We start from the raw sequence: 21320 nt of genomic DNA on the forward strand, positions 1-21320 counted from the left end.
GAATAAGGAGATAGATTTTGATCTAGAGCAGGTCAGGGGTTTTTTTCTGAGGCCAGATAGCAATATTTAGGTCAGGGGTCCTCAAACTACGGCCACATGCAAATACAAATATTGTATTTGTTCCCGTTTTGTTTTTTTACTTCAAAATAAGATATGTGCAGTGTGCATAGGAATTTGTTCATAGTTATTTTTTAACTATAGTCCGGCCCTCCAACGGTCTGAGGGACAGTGAACTGGCCTCCTGTTTAAAAAGTTTGAGGACCCCTGATTTAGGCTTTGTAGGCCATATGTTTGCTCTTGCAGCTACTCAGCTGCTGTCTTAGTCTCCTTTTATTAGGGCATCAGTCACTTTGGATTAGGGCCCACCCTCAAGACTTCATTTTAACTTAGTTCTCTCTTTGACAATCCACCTACAAAGCAGTCACAATCTGAGAGGTACTGGAGGTGAGGACTTCCACGACATCCTATCTCTCACATGAGAGGATGGGCTGAGAAAAACTCAAATGGGGTTCCAGTGAATATTCTTCCTTTCGTCTTCGCAGTACTCAGTCACATTCACACACTGGGCCCATGTGATTAAATATGCATTTAGTTTAACTCTTTCAAATGGACATCTCTCTTCAGAAGTGCGCCAGAACCCTGCGAGCTTGCTCATAATTTGTCAGCAGGTAGTTTCTGTACTCCCATCGGCTTTTCCCTGTGTTTGTTCTTTCCTTTGTACAATTTTTTCAGTCTTGATTGATGATTGATTTAGACAAGTAAAAAAGGTTCTTCTCAGCCCTTTGAGAAGTAACTTTGCCCACCTACTTCTATTTTATACCTGCCCACCAGAAGTTTTAGGATTCTGAGATCACGAACAAGTTAATTGTTTAACATGGGTGGGGAGCCTTTTTTCTGCCAAGGGCAATTTGGATATTTATAACATCGTTCTTGGGTCATACAAAATCATCAACTTAAAAATTAGCCTGCTGTATTTGGTCAGACATTTAATTAGCTCACCCCTAATGCCTTGGCAGGGCCAGACCAGATGATTTCACGGGCCGTTTAAGGCCCACTGGCTGGATGTTTCCCACCCCTGCTTAATACTCTCATCTCCTGGTAACCACTAATCTGTTTTCTGTTTCTGTAGTTTTGCCTTTTCCTGAAAGGCAATATGTAGCCTTTTGATTCTAGCTTCTCTCACTTGGCATAATGCATTTGAAATTCATATGGGTGTATGTCATTAGTTCATCCCTTGTTCCTATTGAGTAGTATTCCACTGAATGGATATACCACACTTTGGTAACATCATTGGCTGCCAGAATAGGCACAGGCAGTTGGCTGTATCTGAGGATGGTATAGAAAGGATTTAGGCCTGTTCTTAAGGGAAATTAGATGACCTCAAAAGTTCTTTCACATCTGAAATTTTAGTTTTTGAAATGTTAATGTAAATGGTTTTACATGGTAAGTACAATTTATTCACTTGACTTAATAAGGGGATGTATTGGAACATACTGTATTATATCCACAGTTCCTGAATTTGTGAGTTAGTGTCATTTTTCTTTAGTATTGAGACTTTTGTTTTTGCCCTTTTTTTAAAAAAGAAAATATACCCTCTGAAGTTATCCCAAAGTAGTTTTCCTTTTTTAGTTAACTTAATCCCCTGACTGCACTTTCTACCCTCCGTCTACTCTACTGATATTTCTAGATCGTGTATTACAGAGCTTTGCCTCATTATTTTAGGAGAAATATGAAAGTGCAAGATCTAATTTTTTAAATTTATGTATTTCTCTAATTTCTTATTGTTGTAGTGATAGCATATGAAGGAAAATACATGAGCTCTGGGGTTAGTCATGATGTCAATACTTACAACTCTACTTCTAACTTAGAAACCTTTCAGTTAACATGTAAAACTCATCTTTAAAACAAGGCTAGTATAACACCTATCTTTTGAGTTGTAAAGATTAAAACAGATATTGTAGACATTTTAACACAGCATCTGGAGCACAGTAAATGTGTAATATCAAATATCATAAAACAAACATACCCAGTCTTTCTTGTATCTTCACTTGAATAAAACCCTATAGAGATAATAGTTTCTTATAGTTTAATCAGGGACTGATGGAAAGTGTGAACTTTTTTGTATTTTTAAAGTTAGAGCCATGCTATAGTTTAGAAATTCTTTAGTTTAGACTTAACACAGAGAAGGCTCTTTTAGTTTACCACCTTCTTGAAAGGATTAAGCTTCTACCAAGTGATGAATTTAAAGCTTTTCAAGGCCTATGAGATTTTCTTTCAAAGAATGTCTTAAAAAGAATACTTGAAGTTTTCATTTAATAACTAGTAAAGGAAGTAGATTTGGAATGAGATTATTTCCTACCTCCTCTTTAATCAAACTTTTTTTAAAAGCCATCATTCCTGGGTATTTTGTTCTAATTTTGACCTGGCACTTCAAATACTTTTATTGGACTCTTATTGTGTGACTTGATGTGGATAGATCTTTGTCTTAGAGGGAAATTCTCAGGCTGCCTAAGGAATTGGAAAATGTTTTTATTTCAGTTCTATAACTCCGAGGGAAATCCAGTAGCAGTAATGAATTCAGACTTTTTTTATGGAAATTTGACTTAAAAACAGAATGTACATGGTCCTGAAACATACCTTACAGTGCAGTATTACATTTCTTAATCTTATCAATATTTTTAGATATTTTTTATGAATAGAGATACCCTCTAATGTATATGACAACTCAGTTTTATTATGATTTAATGTTTTCTAGATGAAGGTAATGAAACAGAGGTGCAGCCACAACAAAATAGCCAGTTAATGTGGAAACAAGGTCGTCAACTACTCAGACAGTAAGTAACTCCTGGTCAAATTAAAGAGAAGCATCATGTATTTTCATGGGATTATTTTTGTTTTGTATTTTCAACTCAGAATAATTTTTCTTATACTGCTGCTGTGAAAAGTTTAGTTGAATTACTTTTCCTTTTTCAATTAAACGCTTTTTCCCCTGGTAGTGGAATTTATAAATTATTAAATATTAATAAGAATTATAAGGCATAAATAATTTTCATTATTTTAGATTCATCAAAAAGAGTATAATTTTAAGCTTCTAGATTTTACATACACTTAAATTTATAGTTTAAAGAATTTCATACTTTGCATCTTTTATACATGAATATATAAGTTTTAATATAGGTTTAATTATTATTTATATGTAAATTTCTGTTTTTTTAAAATTATTTATTGCTTAAAGTATTACAAAGACTATTACATATGTCTCCTTTTCCCCCCCGCCCTTGACAGTCCCCTGGCCTCCCCTACCCCCCCAGTGTCTTATGTCCATTGGTTATGCTTATATGCATGTATACAAGTCCTTCGGTTGATCTCTTAATCCCCCCCCCCCAAATTTGTGTTTTTAATTGATTGAAGTACTTTTTGATTTCCCTCTATTTGCAAATATTGCACTAACATGTACTTTCTCCTGTGAAATGGGTAGTTGAGTATAAGGAGGGAGCAAAGCTGGGTTGAGGTTCAGATGTCAGGTGGTGGGCGAGACCTACTCACCAGCTCAATACCTGGTCCTTGCATATCACATTTGAAATTGGTATTCAGGTTTATGCCTCAGTAAAATGAAATTTGCTGTTTGTTTTGGACTTTTCAGATCGCTTGTGAATACTCTAAATCTATAATTTCCAAAATGGATGCCTGCCAGCCATTCCTTTTGGCGATGGGAAGGGAATAATAAAATGTCTTCATATATCTATTTTTTTTATCTACTTGAAGTTAAGAGAAAGTGAGATTTCACTAGTATTTAAACTATTTTAAAAAATATTTTTATTGATTTCAGAGAGGAAGGAAGAGGAAGAGAGAAATAGAAACATCAATGATGAGAGAGTCACTGATTGGCTGCCTCCTGCACGTCCCCTACTGGGGATCAAGCCTGCAACCCAGGCAAGTGCCCTTGACCTAAATTGAACCTGGGACCCTTCAGTCTGCAATCCAATGCTCTGTCCACTGAGCCAAAGTGGCTAGGGCTCACTAGTATTTAATAAGTGGATTTTTTCCACTAGTGCCTTGACTTTGGTCTTAAATATGATTTATGCATTTTCTTTTTATAAATAAATACGTGTTCTTAATCTGCTGGGTTTTTTTAATTGGAAGTTGTAATAGTGAGCAATCCAAGAGATATTTTCAAAAACTTTAGAAGACTCATAATCTGTCTCTTAAAGGAAAGGTGAGCCCTGACCGGTTTGGCTCAGTGGATAGAGCATCTGCCTGCGGACTGAAAGGTCCCAGGTTCGATTCCGGTCAAGGGCATGTACGTTGGTTGCAGGCACATCCCCAGTGGGATGTGTGCAGGAGGCAGCTGATCGATGTTTCTCTCTCATCGATGTTTCTAACTCTCTCCCCCTCTCCCTTCCTCTCTGTAAAAAATCAATAAAATATATTTAAAAAAAAAAAAGGAAAGGTGACATTTTATCAGTGAATGAGGAAGTAACCATTTAGTAAAGCCAACTTATGGAAAGTGCAGTTTTCGAAACAGTTATTTGTAATGTGATTTTGCTGCCAATGTGAAGTATGTGTCAAATATTATTTGTTAAAAATAGAAAAACATAATACCTTTGTATTAGTTTGTAAGAACAACTGATTAAGTTTAGGGAAGTTAGAAATTTATTATCCAAATTTTAATCAAACCCTTTCTGTAAATATTGAATAGGATTAAAAAATGAATGTCTTAATTCGATAGGATGCACTTATTCCATTTTAGTCACATATCTTTGCGAGATATCTCTTTGAGCTATATTAACTATTAATATCAGGTCTTGAAATAAATTTACCTTAGACTGCTTATCTTGTCCACCTTTATTTTCTCTCTCATACCATAGACTGATGCTTACTTATAAGTTAATGTCTGACATTTGTCAGTCACTTTTATTAATGGTGCTATTAGTGACACTTGCCTTTTTAATGTTCCTGCCACTACCCTTTTTGGGTTTGGTTTTTTTTTTTGGTCATCTTTTTTTGTTAATAGAAATTGAGTGCCGAAACCGGTTTGGCTCAGTGGATAGAGCGTCGGCCTGCGGACTGAAAGGTCCCAGGTTCGATTCCGGTCAAGGGCATGTACCTGGGTTGCGGGCACATCCCCGTTTGGGGATGTGCAGGAGGCGTCTGGTCGATGTTTCTCTCTGATCGATGTTTCTGACTCTCTATCTCTCTCCCTTCCTCTCTGTAAAAAAATCAATAAAATATATTTAAAAAAAAAAAAAAGAAATTGAGTGCCTTCGATATACCAGGCACTGTACTAAGTGTGTCCCTTTTAAGGGAAAGAAAGCTGAGGTTCAACAGAATTAAAGTAACAGAATGAAAATGGCAGAAATGGGCTTTACACCCATTTAGGCTAATACAAAGCCTATTCTCTTTTATTCTGTGCTGCTGCCCCTCTTCCTATGTACCCAGGCATTACACATTCCACAATTGAATTGTGGTCTGCATTTTTCATTTTACAATTGTCCTAAGATAGAAGTGTTCCTTCTGTAGAAGTGACTCTTTGGATTATACTGTCTTATTGTATGTCATAGAGGAAATTTTGTATGCCAGAAACATTCTCTTTAGATCTTAAACAGTGACACTTTACATCAGAAATGTAAAAAGACTACTGAGTATAACAACCACTATCATAAAATAGTAATTTATCTGAGAGTGAAATTGCTCCAACCCTGCCTAGAAGAAACAATGTGCTATTAGGTATGTTAAGAAATAGTTTCTTTTTATGATAAATATAATGAATGGTGTATTGTATAGTTCTTTGATTTTTCTCAGTGATGGTAGAGACTGGTACTGCAAGAGACAGCTCCATCTGCAGCTGGAAGATTATTTGTTAGCAAGTCATACTAGCATGGTACTATTCTGTTAAATCCTATGCAGGCATTGAATTTAAAGAAATACTTTTATTTATGTATTAAGTTATAGAATGCTGATCCAGTATGGCTGAATTGTAAGGATCATCTTTATACACAGGTATCTACAGGAGGTGGGATACACAGATACTATTCTAGATGTGAAGTCTAAACGAGTGCGAGCTTTGTTGGGCTTTTCAAGTGATGTCACGGACAGAGAAGATGACAAAAATCAGGATTCACTTATAAATGGCACAGAAGGTGAAGTTAAAGATACAGCAATGATTGGGTAAGTATTTTGTCTGGAAAGTGTTTTAGCTATAACTTTAGTTTTTATTAAATATATTTGGTTTATGGGTGATATTTATGGTACTTGTACTTTTAGATAACTGCTACAGAAATAATTATAATAAGGTTTAATAGGAATTTAAAATTCACTTATTAGAAGATATTTGGTTTATGGGTGATATTTATGGTACTTGTACTTTTAGATACTGCTACAGAAATAATTATAATAAGGTTTAATAGGAATTTAAAATTCACTTATTAGAAGATAACATGTCATGATTAGAGTTTATGATATTTTAAGAATATTTTTTTATTTAAGATATTTGCTTGAAATTTATGGATTTAATGCAGATTTTAATACCCTAAAACTTAGTCACTTACTATTAGAACTTCATAAAAGATCTTATTTTGGAAATTCAGTTAAAATTTTTAAGAAGTAAACCTTATCTTAGACACTTTTATTTAGTCAGTGGCACTGATGGCTTTTCCCTTAGATTGTCAAATGAAAAAATGATAACAGCCAACACAACAATAGCCATGCGGTGTGAATGAATAAAAATTATACCCTTTTTTTGTCTGATCGGCAAAAAATATATTTTTTGGTGTCACAGAATTTTAGTAGTTTATGTGTGCCATGACATGAGAAAGGTTGAAAATTGCTGTTCTAGTGAGAACATAGTTTCTGTTCTCTGGACCATAAACTAAAATTATGAGATTTAGGTAAAGGTTCAAAAATATGACTTTTATAAACAGATGTCATTAGGGTCTTCTTAAATATATTCATTAATAATTGAAACTACATTAAATTGTTTTTATAAATGTGAGATGTAGATTGTTTCTCTGTGTAGACATAGACAATGTAGGCATTCTTGCTTATAGTTTTACCTAAGCAGCGGTTCTCAGCCTGTGGGTCGCGACCCCTTTGGCGGTCGAACAACCCTTTCACAGGGGTTGCCTAAGACCATCCTGCATATCAGATATTTACATTACGATTCATAACAGTAGCAACATTACAGTTATGAAGTAGCAACGAAAATAATTTTATGGTTGGGTCACAACATGAGGAACTGTATTTAAAGGGCCAGAAGGTTGAGAACCACTGAAAAGGGTTAACAAGTCAGTATAAAGGCCTCAGAAAAGACCATTTAGTTGTCTTGTGTTTTGGTCTCACCTATCTTTTGAAGCTGACAAGGATATTATTCTGAATGTCTAATTATGTAGAGATGAAGAATAGGGTGGAAAAACCTCAAACGTAGCTTCCAGCAGATTTGAAATTTATTATTTGTCTTGAAAATTTCGTCCATAGTGTGGCTATATTTTTTCATAGACATACCTTCGTTTCTAAAATATTTTTTAATGAACTGGAGAGAAATCATCCTTTCTGGTCATTAGGAAATTGTTTACTAGATTTATTTTTAGGGAACTAAATTAAAATCTTACATATTTGAAATCATTTCCAAAAGTTTAATGCTCACCAATAGATTGAAGTTTTGTAGAAATGTTGATTTGAATAATATATTGTATTTAGTAACGTGATGTGCACATTTGCTTTTTTTTAGCTCATCAGCTGTTCAGAAATATAAGATAGCATCAGAGAAAAATGACATATTTTCTAATTATGGAAACTTTTAAAAAAATATTTTATTGATTTTTTACAGAGAGGAAGGGAGAGGAATAGAGAGCTAGAAACATCGATGAGAGAGAAACATCGATCAGCTGCCTCCTGCACACTCCCCACTGGGGATGTGCCCGCAACCAAAGCACACGCCCCTGACCGGAATCAAACCTGGGACCCCTGAGTCCACAGGCTGATGCTCTATCCACTGAGCCAAACTGGCTACGGCATATCATGGAAACTTATGTGTTTCACAGGAAGAGTAGCATAGAGGAAAAGGATAGAATAAAGTTGTGGCAGAGAGAAAAAATATTTTAAAGAAGAAATACATGAAAGTTAACCTAGGATCAAAATACATCTGAATTAGGAGGGGTTCTTTACATTAGATTATCATTCATCTAAATAGATAGGGTTGCAAAGTACTTTAAAAAGTAATCACTTCCTATATTATACTTTCATGGATAAGAATCAATGTCATTCATAATGTTATTTGAGGAAATGTAGTTACAATATAAACAGATGGTAGTGCATCATATTACAAATTAATTCTTATGTTGAGTTTAAAAAATTAACTGAGCAAGGTGTACATGTTTTAAACCAGGAAATCTGAGTTAACAGATTCTGCCTCTGTGCTGGATAATTTCAAATTCCCTGAAAGTGCAGCTGCAGATTTCAGTGATGAAGACGAAGATGATGACATTGATGGACGAGAGAAAAGCGTCATTGATACTTCAACAGTGAGTTGGATAACTCAGATATAATTATTTTTAGGGACTCGAATGCATACTGTAAAAATAATACATATCTTTCAACCTAAACCCATAACTTTATTTTTTTCATGAATTTGAATCAGTATAAAAGTTTTTAGTATTTATTGCACACTCAGGAGTATTTTTAGTATAGCAGCTTTCTGTTAAGGGCCTCATTTTTTGTTAATTCATTAAACATTTCAACATTTCTATAGAGCTGGTGAATATGGTAAACATTGTGTGTTATAACAATGCAGTGTTATTCGCTGCTATAAGACAATAGAATTGACAGACCCATTATGGTGCCTAATGGCGACTGGCATCAACTCTAATTGATAATTGATGCAGTTTTCTTCTTGTCAGGGTTGCTTTGGTAGACAAGTTCTACAGACTTTCAGAACTCTTCCATTAGGTTTCTTCAAGCTAGTTTAGGGTTTTTCTGTAATTTTGCTTACATCTTTGTAAGTTTATTGACTCTCCCTTGGTAGTTTCTTACAATAAGAGGTGTCTCTAAATTGCTTTGCCTCACTTCTCTTCCCTTCTCTATTCTATCCCCTTCTATCCTCTCCTTCCCCCTCTTCTTTTTTCTTTTTCCTCTTCAACTCCCTTCTTTCTCTTCTTCCTTCTACCTCCTTTTCTTTATCCTATTTTTAAAGTAAGATATGAAAGCATGCTTTGCTTTGACTAGGAAAATATTCACATTTCCTCTTCCACTTTTATTTAAGAAGAGCGAGGAAGAATGTAAGGTAATAGAAAGCAGACTGACCCTGAAGTCAAAAACCTTGGGTTTAAGTCCCAATTCTGTTACTAATTATCTGTGCTTATCAATCCTTCAGGCTAAACTTTTTAGTTTGTAAAATGAGGATTATAATACACACCCATCTCCCCAGAGGACTTTGTGAAGAATATGAGACACTATATGAAAATGATATATTTAACTATAAGTATTTTCTAAGTGTGACTTCTTTGTTCTTTATGCCCTCTGCTTCCATCAGAGACTGTCAAATTATTATTTCCAGATTATTGTTTCTCTGGGCAGGAATGGGGTGGAACCTTAGATATAAGGAAGAAAAGTAATACATGCTTATTACAATAAACTCCATCCATTCCCATTTACTAATCTACTCTCCATTGGTAACCACAGTTCACTTTTTTTCTATGTCTCGCCATTAAAAATTCAGGAGTTTTTGTTTATTTATTTAAATGGGATACTTGACAGACAGTGGTTTTCATCTTGCCATTTATCTTCCTTCTTCGTTAGGTTATATAGAGGAGATGAGACCTAGAAACAGGCCCCCCCCCCCCCCAAAGAGTTAGTTTAGTGACTTAATACCATACTTAGTAATAACTAATGTTGGAAATACATTTAGACTCTGATTTTACCGTTCCAGATATTTTTATAGCATTTCTTGATTTTAGGGAAATATTCTAAATAGTCAAACCAATTATTCTAGCATCATTTAAGAATCCTTGATTTCTCCTATTCAGTTTTCCTATATACCAGGAAAGGCAGAGTAGGTTTCACCCACTGTGCCAGCTTTCTTCTATTAATAGTAGCTTCCTGGAGTGTGCGTTGAGAAGGATTCCTGAGGCTCTGAGTGCTGTGATTGACAAGTGGTATCAGTCATGAGCATGAGAGCAGGGCCATCCAAGTCAGGTAATTGTTATCTCTTAGAGTCTACTTCTAGAGTCTTTAGTCTGACCCATTGATCTGTATGTTGAACCATTATATGTTTAAACTACTCAAAATAGTCCAGTGATGAAGTTGATCAGATCATGCTGTTTCTGTTTTACATGAAGTGAAGAAGCTGAGGTCTGAAGAAGTAGAGACACTGAGTCCATTTTTTCAAAAGAAGCTGCAAATCAGTTGTCCTGATTTGTTCGGGCTTCTGGTTGTGGAGGTGACCAAAAAGGAGATAATTCATAAAAAGTATTGGCATATAGATCTCAAAAATCATCTTTGGCTCAGCTGGTATGGCTCAGTGGTTGAGCGTGGACCTCTGAACCAGGAGGTCATGGTTTGATTTTCAGTCAGGGCACAGCCCAGGTTTATCCCCAGTAGGGGGCGTGCAGGAGGCAGCTGATCAATGATTCTCATCATTGATATTTCTGTCTCCCTCTCCTTTTCTTTCTGAAATCAATAAAAATGTGTTGTTTTAAAAAAACATCTCTGCGTGCATTAAGGCTAAGTTTTAATCTTCCAACTGGATTTGTGGTTCCAGAGATTCCTGAATATATAAAAATGAGATATTACAGCCCTTACTAGATTTGTTATTAAATCTAAGTCAAGTCTCACTCTGAAACATCCATATTTTAGGAAAAACTTGAATATTATAGAGAGTTATTGGAGAAAATTGATGCAAAGCTGGGATAGTAGAAATAATAATGGGAATTCCTTTCCTATTCCTCCCTTCCCTCTCCTCCCCCCCCCCCCCCAGGCCACAAACAGAATAGTTTCTAAGTCTAAGGCATGCATTACTGAGTTTGTAGTTTTTGTGATTGTAAATTTTATAAGGGAATGATATATTACAGTTAAAATTGATCATGGTTATATTCTGAAAGCTCTTGCAATGTTTTATGAAGTGTTTCTTTCTTTGGACAAACTGTATCCAAGAAATACAAGATTTGGTTGTGTTATAATAGAGTACATATTTTTATCTATCTAATTTAAATAGATGTCTTATGTTCCAGTGTTTTCAATATATGACTCCATTAGTTTATTTACAGTAAGAAATCATTGAACAAAATTTAAATTACTACTTCAAAATGTATAATATTATAATCTATACACTTTTTAAAGAGACATCTGTTTTCCACTGTTGAATAGGTATTACAAAGATACACTTTCTGAAGGAAACAATTAATTGGGTTTTGTCACTCAATGGTAAAGGGGTACCTTCTCCTTTATTTAAATTACTTCCATAATACATTTTAATTTGGCATGTTTTCTCAATAGATTGTTAGGAAAAAAGCATTGCCTCAGAGCAGTGACGATCGAGATACAGAAGAAGCTCTAAAGGAGTTTGACTTCTTGGTTACATCAGAGGAAGGCGACAGTGAATCTAGAAGTGCAGGTGACGGAACAGACTGGGGTAAGGAAGGGTATTGGATCCAACCAGAGACATTATGTAAAGAAAAGAAACAAATTTTTTTTCAGGAGGGAAACATCTTAAAGAACACTTTAAATCTCTTATAAGTTGAAATGTTGATGCAATGAACTTTTTATTACCATCACCTTTTGTCTAGGGTGTGTGTGTGTGTGTATTGTGTGTGTTTAAAGAAGATTGTATAAGTAATTATTTCATTTTAAAAAATGAATACAGTATGAAAATAATTTGAATTCACATACAGAATGTTTTCTATTTTCTGCCTAGATAGTAAAACTTGCAAATCTAGATTTTGTGGAAATTGAATATGACAATGTATTAGAGCAGCAATGTGCTGCAAGAATTTTTAAAACATACAATACCTGACTGTTTAGTCTGGGGCACTGATCTCTTTTCTCTTAGATTGTCAAATAAAAGAAAAAATGATATCAGCCAACACAGCAAAAGCCGTCAGTGTGAATGAATCAAAATTATACCTATTTTTTTTGTCAGATTGGCAAAAAATACATATTTTGGTGTGCTGCAGTATGTTAGTAATTAGTTTGTGTATGTCATGAGATGAAAAAGGTTGAAAATTGCTGCTGCTTTAGAGGATTTAGAGAGCTCATCTCTGGCATCTTCTATACAAAAAGAAATAAAGTTTAAAAATTGTAGTTATCATTCCAGTCAGGTTTTGTCAGTTTGCACAAGGCATCAGATTTTGTGTGTGAATTGTTCTAAGCGTGTTTACTATTTTAAATGTCTAACCGGAGTTAAAACAAGTGTTTTGGAATGAGAGAAAATTTTCTTGAGGTTAAAAAATTTTAGAACACCCTTAGTTTACAGTCTATGCACTTTAAAGACTGATAAGGTTAGAGAATGAATAACTCTCCTAATATTTTCTTGTCCCTTTTCCTTCAGGGATCTGATAATGTTAATACCACTTCTTTTTCATGGCAAATATTTGAAGAATTATTTGGGATAATCACTTAAAATCATAATATGGCGAATATAATGGCTATTTTAGTGACTGACCTTTTCCCCCTCCCCAGAACAAAGTTTGGAAATCAGAGGAAGTTAAAGTGAAATGAGTCTCTCTTCTGTCTTATTCCCTAATGTGCTTATATATCAAGTTATTCAGATATTTCAGGCAACAATTCTACCAATATAGCTAGATCACTGTGCTACACAAAGGTCTTTTCTTTAAGGAGTCATACATCTGAATAATAATAGTTGGCCCTTTTTATTGCCATTCTTATTGCAGTGGTGATTGGGATTCATTTTCCTTCAAAGATAGCTGTACTGTCCCATATGTAACTTCCTTAGCTTTAAGGCATGAGTTATGGTCCCACATCCTATCTAATAATAGACAAACATGGTAATTGACCGTACCTTTGCTACACCTCCCATGGGCTAATCAGCATGATATGCAAATTAACCGCCAACAAAGATGGCGGCTAATTTGCATACTGCAGGCAGGGCGGGACAGCACCATCCCACCTGCCCCACCGCCATCTGGGCCTGCTATTTGTGACCCGGGGTGGTGGGGCGGGATAGCGCTATCACGCCTGCCCTGCCTCCATCCAGGCCTGCTATCTGTGACCCAGGACGGCGGGCGTCTGTGTGCGACCCGACCCAGGGTGGCTGGGAGATGCAGCAGCGATCAGCCAGCCCGCCCGGGCATCCCATCTGCGACCCAACCCAGGGTGGTGCCCCAACCCCCAGATCAGCCCTGCCATGTGTGCAACCCAGGGCGGCGCCCCAACCCCCGGATCAGCCCTGCCGTGTGCGTGACCCAGGGTGGCACCCCAACCCCCGGATCAGCCCTGCCGTGTGTGCAACTTGGGGTGGCACCCCAACCCCCAGATCGGCCCTGCCGTGTGCGCGACCCGGGGAGGTGGGGCAGGCACCGAGGGATCGGGCCTGCCATCTGCCACCTGGGGAGCGGGCCTAAGCCAGCAGGTGGTTATCTCCCTTCGGGTCCCAGACTGTGAGAGGGCACAAGTGGGGCTGAGGGACACCCCCCCCACCCCCCCTCCCTAGCCAGTGCACAAATTTTTGTGCACCAGGCCTCTAGTATTATGTGATACCCATGTGTACATTTTAACCTAGCCTGCTACAAAGTTACTGGTGAAAATCTGAGGCACTGTTCCCACATCTGAGCTGTCGCACTCTTTAGTAGTGTACTGGGTATTTTTGTTTATGAATATGAGTGAATGGAATCTTTCAGTCAACTGGAGGTTTCTTTACCAGGACTTTGATCTTATGTGTTTTATACTTCTAAATAAAAGCATTCCACTTTTAAGCAATTAACAAAACTAAATGGCAAATCCTGTGTAGTTGAATGGACATTTAAACCATTTTAAGTGCTTCCTTTATCCCTCCTTACACCCCTAAAAAGGTGAATATGCTTAGGTTAAGAATCTTGTTAGTTTCTGCCAAGTAAATAGATTGTACCACACAACTTCTATGACCTTTCATTGCTATTGTTATTATAAGTCTAGTTAAGATTATGATAAGGATAATGTTTTTATTTTAAAAAAATTAAGACGAATTTAAAATCACACAACTGAAGGCACTTAAGGATTCAGAAGCCACCCAACAGATTACTGTTTATTCTGGCATATTTTGGTTTAGTCCAATCATTCAACAAATTTTGATCAAATGCCTTCTGTGTGGCAAGTGTTCTAGGTGAGGATCTCTATCCCTGTTGTCCCTGAAGTCTAGTATGAGGATATAGGCACTAAGCACAGTACATGAATAGTATGTCAGAAGATGATAAATGCAATGGAAAATAGAAAATATAGAACAGAATAAGGCGGATAGAGAGTGGTGGGTGTGGGGTCATTACAATTTAAAATAAGGTGTACATGGTAAGTGCCATGAGAGGATAACATTTGAGCAAAAGACTTGATGAGGGAAGTTAGGGATATGGTATCTGGAGAAAGTGTTTGGGAAAAAGAAAGCCAGAGCAAATGCCCTAAGGTAGCAGCAGCCGTAATATGCTTGAGGAATTCAAGGAAGCTAGAGTGGCTGGAGCAGAGTTTTTCTAAGGGAAATATAGTAAGAAGTGACCAAATCATGAAGGGTTTTGAACACAAGGATGGCAGGATCTGACTTTTATGTTAAAGCATTACTCTGGATGCTATGTAAAGAACCCAGGGCAACCAGTCTTGAAAATAGACTTGGTGGGGCGAGAGGACAACTATTGCAGCAAATTATATGGGGAATCCTGTGGATAGAACAGATTGGATGGGAAAGATTGGGAGTTTGATTTTGTTGGTTTAGTTTGAGATACTATTTAGACTTCCAAATGGAAATGTAGAATGAGCAGTTGGATATATGAGTCTTGAGTTCAAGCGAGAGTTCTGAGCTAACACATGACATTATATAGTATATAAATTATTTTATAGTAAGTATAATATATATAACATTTACTTTTTAAATTTTCTTCTCCCAAAATAGTGAACATTAGTGATTGTAATTTTTTTCTTACTAGAAGCTTTGTTTCCACTTAAGGAATTTATTAGACTGATTAAATTATATAAATTTTGGGTGTAGGTTAAGTTTTCAAGTATTCCTTATAAGTCCTATAAAATAAAAATGGTCATTTGTTGATGAACACATGCCAAAAACATAAAATTTTCCAAATGAAAAGATCATTGAAGTCTATTTGTATAATCTCTTAATAATAATCTCTCATTATGTAAATTAATAAAAAAATTGTGATTCAATCCTAATTTAATTCAGAAAATGGGATGAAAAATGAGGGGTTCCTGATTATAGCATTTTGGGGCCTAATTTAATAAAAGTCACATCTTCCAGGTGTGTGTGCTTTTTTTCTATGTCTCTTTCAAGAGAAATTTAATATTACCTAGGAAATTGAATTGGTCACCATTTCTTAGATACTGTGTTTTGTGTGACATATAGCTAATGTCTTTTTTAAGTTAATGATACTAAGAAGAAAATAGTTATGTCATTCATAACTATTGACTTACAGTGTTTAATATTTCATTGAAAAAGGCTGTTTCATTTGTTTTACTTTGTTTAGAAAAGGAAGACCAGTGTCTCATGCCTGAAGCTTGGAATGTGGACCAGGGAGTAATTACCAAACTCAAGGAACAATACAAAAAGGAGAGAAAGGGGAAAAAGGGGGTGAAGAGTAAGTGGAAAACATTGTATCTGTAAATCATAAATCTTGCCTCTTTCATATCCCCCAATTTTTTTTCAATGTTTTCCTAAAACTACTTACTCTTTTTCTTTTCTACTCCTGACCTCTTTCCTTTTCACTTGCTCTCAGGGGTTGAAATTAAATGGCTAGCTATTCAATTATGAACTTTAAAAGAAAAAAGAAAAACTATGCATATTATTGTGGAATCATAACGTATTTCAGTAATAAACCCAGAGCCTCATGAGAGTGTGGGACTATGTATTCAAACATAGTGATAATTTGATTTTTAAAAATATTTGTACTTAAATTACAAGAATGATTTTTCACTGTTGATAGTTTTAGACAATTTAAATCTCATCTAGTTTGACCCTGTGGCAACCCACCAAAATTATTGCATACAATTTTAGAATTAAGAGACAGAAAGTTAATTTCTACCCCTGAATATTCTATGTGTTCATAACACACAGTTCATTTGCTTTCACCATTATATGCTATACAGGGCACAAGTATACAATTTCTAAAAGTATTTATTAATTTAAAACTTTTGGCCAATTCCATTTATAACATTACCAATTAGCTTTTTCGTTTTCAATAAAATGTGTGCCACATGAAAAATAGAAGCTAAAATTAAATTTCTAGCCCTGTGAATCATATATATAATTCACTATGCAAACTATTAATAAAGTTTAGCAATAGCTCTAGTTAAGCCTGTAAAGTGGAAATACAAAAGCTTTCAAACATCCCTGAAAACATTAAACACCTTTTTAGGAGAACAAGGTGAAACTACCTCCTTGTGCTTCCTCTTATTGACAGTATGAATGTGGGTCTTCCTTTTTTGGCAATAGGAATTTCATCCTTTGGGATATTAAAGTAGTGTAAATTGAGATTAAAATCCAGTTTAGTAAAACATGTATTTAAAAGTTGCAGAAGACTGGAAGGATATATTTTTTCTTTTTGTAGTGATGTTAAAGCTTATCAAAGACCAGTCACTTCTGTTAGGACATTCTTTTACAACCTGGTAGTTATTGGAAAACATTTAAGTGTTTATTTAAAATATTTTAGAATTTACAAGTAAGTTTGAATGGATAAAAGTCAGTGACCGTTTTTGATGTTATCATTGTGCCAGCCATTACATAACTGAGAGATGATGTCATTTGATGTCTTCTCAATCTAAATTAAATCAATATAAATATTAAAATAAGAATATTTTGTACATTTTATCCAAATAAATTGATGACCAACCCCTTTAAACTGAAATTTTGAGGAAAATTTGTATATCATATATGAGAAAAAGAATATTTTAATTTTTAGATTGACTTAAAGTTGATATATCTCTTTAAGTCATTATGCTGCAATAATGTCTTGAAATGTAAAAGATCTTTAAATTGGAATGGTATCAGGACTTACGTAGAACCCACGTACTGTTATATTGCTTGTTCAGTTCTTGTCAAATATCAAGGCATTGCTGTAGTTGAAATTTAGCACTTAAGATCTAAAACTGCACCATTTGACTGGAACAATATTCCTATTAATAGAAGTTATTTCCTGAATGTAGGGATTATGATCAGTATTTAGACATAAAGCATAAAGTTTTTTAGTATGATGAGGAAAAATGACTCTGGAGAAAAATTTTAATGTCTTTTCTTGAAGCTGGAGAGGCTATAGACAGGTTCAGCACATTTTGTTTTCATTGTCAGTTCATATTATCTGGATAAATGGTAGTCTGGGAACAAGTCAAGACGATAAAAAGAGCTGAAACAAAACTTTGAATCGATAAATGAAGCATTAATTTATAATCTATACATATTTTATTAATTGAACTATTTACTCATTGGGAAAGATTGAATTCTTTTAATATGGTCTAGTAGATATATTTCCAGTCAAATTGTGTACTCCAGTCATGCTGTCTTGAAATATATTTCTAGGTATTAGTTAAAATTGCTTATGCTGGTATAGGAAAAAAACATAACGGACTATGGGTAAGATTTCCCATTCTTAATTAAACTTATAACAGGAAAAACTACCGAAGATCTGTTTCAGCCTCTATCCTATATAAAACAGTCAAAACAGGGATGTGGGAGAATGAAGAATCAAGTTTCAGGTAAGTAATCAGCAGGGCATGAGACTTCACTTCGGGTACCATAGCTTCAGGATGTCAGGCAATGAATGCAACTTAATTTAAGCAAACAAACAAAAAGTGATGTTATTGTTTAATTTGGTATACAGCAATAGCTTCACAATCTGTGGTGTCTGTCTGAATTTAGACCAATATGCAATAATGATAGAGTATTATTTTTAGTGGTTGAAATTGCACATGAACATTTTTTTTCATACAAATAGTGATGATATTTCATTAACTTAATTTTAAAAATAAATGTAAAATGTCTTTTCAAGAAATAAACTTTTAAAATAATTTTGAAAGTTTGGAAAATAATTACTTTTTAATATAGCAGGGTAGCTTTAAAAGTGGATGTTGGCAGTTGTGAATAAAGTTTATAGCACCATTTCAATGCAGTTGAATAATTCTATATCCTCTCTTTTGTTCTCTCCCTCCCTTTTTTGGGCTAGGGCCCAATAGGTCAAAACTACAAGATATGCTTGCTAATTTGAGAGATGTTGATGAACTTCCTTCATTGCAGCCATCTGTGGGTTCACCTTCCAGACCCAGCAGCTCCAGGCTTCCTGAACATGAAATAAATAGAGCAGATGAAGGCGAGTATTTAAGACACTCTGGAGCACAAAAAGCACTTGGATATACATATCTAAATTCCTATTAGAAAATGTTTTCTATAAGAAGAATTGTATTCTACCAATACCTGTAGTTCCCCAAATCTAGATTATCTTATATCACTGGGGTTTGATTCCAGCTTCAATCTTTAAGACCTGAAAAGGGGTACACAAACTTAAAAACCAACTCTAAATTCTCGCTTAGAACATCTTTGCCATTTCAGATAAAGCTTCCATGGCCTTTGTGTGCTATATACATTTCTTTATTTTTTAAAAAAAATATATTTTATTGATTTTTTACAGAGAGGAAGGGAGAGAGATAGAGAGTTAGAAACATCGATGAGAGAGAAACATCGATCAGCTGCCTCCTGCACATCTCCTACTGGGGATGTGCCCGCAACCCAGGTACATGCCCTTGACCGGAATCGAACCTGGGACCTTTCAGTCCGCAGGCTGACGCTCTATCCACTGAGCCAAACCGGTTTTGGCCATTTCTTTATTTTTATTTTATTAATTGAGGAGGCAGTGCCATACTTAAGATGCATTATAGTCTTAAGTTCTAAGAAATCTTAGCAATCAAATAAGTTATGCCTATTGTTGCTTTCTCTCTTCAACCCTCAAGGCTGCTAGTTTAGCCACTGGTATGTGTTTTCAGGTTTTTCTTGGCCATTTCTTGAGCACTAGCTAAATTAGCCCAAACAATATGTATGGTCAAATCCCACAAATCTGTCTTTTTTTGTAGGAGTAATTTCTGTTTAACATCTGCATAAAGTTATATGAAAATGATAGAAAACGAAACACCTGGGTGAAGACCTAGTCTCAGTCTTGCATGAATCTTCTGGTTGAAATTTTGGCATGAAAATTGCTTTTCTAATTTAAATAATCCCCTCATCATTAGTAAATGTTCAGGGTTCTTTGAATTTCCTCAGAGGACATATGGTAGTTTTGGTAAAACCCATTTGTATTATTGCTGCTTTAATAATAACTAAAGCATGGTGGTTTGAAAATAACTTAGTTTGTACTCCACTTTGTTCTTACAAGTTTTTTCAGTAGAGTTTCTGCCACTACTATTTTTAAAAGCACAAAGCTATTCTTTCATTTCTTTGACAAATATTTATGATTGAATAAAAAATTATAGGAATGAGTCTATTGCTGAAAAACACCTTGTAAATTCAGGTTTCTACATATACTAATTAATAAATCTATTTGTTACTTTTAAGAAAAAATTTATTTCTTTAACAGCCAAAGTTTAAACTACTAAATTCATCTAATGAGCTCATAAATGCTTGTCATCAGTGAAGTCACCACCTATAGAAAACTACAGAGTGACCACCTCTGACAGTTTGCATTTATAAAAAGTGACATTTTATTATTGGTCAAATTAAAGAAAATCTTTATTTTATACAATAAATTTAGCATTTTACTTTTAACTGGTTCTTCTGTGATGGTGACTAAAGAGATTGGATTGTTATATGTACAGTGTTATAAACTAAGAGTATTTATATTTATCACAAAATTAATATGACATCTTGAAGCACAGTTGGAAACTAAAGAAAAGTGTTCAAATGGACACTTTAAGAATTTTTGTTTAAAATAAGCATTCTTAAATGAAATATAACATACCTACAGAAAACTGCTGAAGTCACCAAAGTGTAGCTCAGTGAATTATTACAAAGGGAACCCAACCATGTCACTACTGCCTCTAGGCCAAGGAGCAGGGCATGACCAGGACTCTAGAAGTCCTTCTAATCACTATCCCTTCTCTCCTCTTTAGAGGGTATCCTGATTTCTGTTGCTGCGTAATAGTTTGCCTCCTATCAGGACGTTTCAGTCGTACCATTTTTATTTGAAATTTTCTGCATTCCTCCAGGTTATAGAATTAACAATTTTATTTGAATGAGACCAACAGTGTTCAGAATTACTTGCTATATATGTTTAATAATTGATAGAAATAATTTGGGTAATTAGCAAGAACTATCATGTGAGGAAAACTGACTCTCCTTTAGACACATTATTTTTTTGTTTAGTGTAAAAGAAAGGATAATAATGATTGGGTTTGTTTCATGTTTTATTTTTCTAATTAGATGACACCTTTAGCTATGATTATGATATGAAAAAAAGCAAATAATTCTTCAGGATTTTCTGCTCACTGAATTTTATGTTTAAAAGCATTTTAAAATAATCAAATGTAGACATGCCCTTATGAGATTAATTATTGACTCTATAGAGGTGTTTTTGTGTTTCTTTTGTCTTCTTTCAGTGGAAGCACTGACATTTCCTCCTTCCTCTGGGAAGTCATTCATCATGGGAGCAGATGAAGCCCTTGAAAATGAACTGGGACTTGGAGAATTGGCAGGGCTCACTGTGGCTAATGAAGCAGATTCACTAACATATGACGTGAGTGGTCATTTTATTTTTGTTGCTTTTTCTCATTTTTGAAAGTAAAAAGTTAATGTTATAGAAAAAGATGGTAATAAAGGAGCAAAACTTCACAAGTATAGAATTTTATTCATGATATATTATAAAGATAAAAATATTTTCCACATCATATAGGGATTAAAATTACGTGCTTTACCTAAATCTGTACGTTAGTATAGCTTGTTTATTGGTTTTAGATAAAGGAAGGATTTCCCTTTTCCATTACTACGTTTGAGTTTTGTTTTATGTTTTAGAGCATGAGTAATTAATTGAAATTCATGCCTGCCTAAAGATATCATTTGTCTTGCTTCTTTAGTACCTCAGTATTCTGATGAGAAGTGATGTTAGCTGTTATTAGGTAGGGATGTGTACAGGGTGCTCTGAAGG

The 21320-nt window shown here is 34.9% G+C and overlaps 1 protein-coding gene across 2 annotated transcripts in view; it reads left to right on the plus strand.

Annotated features, from left to right (window-relative positions):
* The window catches only part of STRN (striatin), a 75393-nt gene that overhangs the window by 38467 nt on the left and 15606 nt on the right, over positions 1 to 21320 (plus strand). Inside the window, exons 4-11 of one of the 2 annotated variants that reach the window (XM_059660091.1) lie at positions 2756 to 2834; positions 6001 to 6168; positions 8384 to 8519; positions 11488 to 11623; positions 15669 to 15779; positions 17803 to 17889; positions 18357 to 18500; positions 20776 to 20912. In XM_059660091.1, coding sequence (XP_059516074.1) covers positions 2756 to 2834; positions 6001 to 6168; positions 8384 to 8519; positions 11488 to 11623; positions 15669 to 15779; positions 17803 to 17889; positions 18357 to 18500; positions 20776 to 20912 — 998 coding nt within the window. The remainder of the gene's footprint in view (positions 1 to 2755; positions 2835 to 6000; positions 6169 to 8383; positions 8520 to 11487; positions 11624 to 15668; positions 15780 to 17802; positions 17890 to 18356; positions 18501 to 20775; positions 20913 to 21320) is intronic. The other variant, XM_059660093.1, reaches the window with a different exon arrangement.

Source organism: Myotis daubentonii, chromosome 12, assembly GCF_963259705.1.
Source record: "Myotis daubentonii chromosome 12, mMyoDau2.1, whole genome shotgun sequence".
Taxonomy (NCBI): domain Eukaryota; kingdom Metazoa; phylum Chordata; class Mammalia; order Chiroptera; family Vespertilionidae; genus Myotis; species Myotis daubentonii.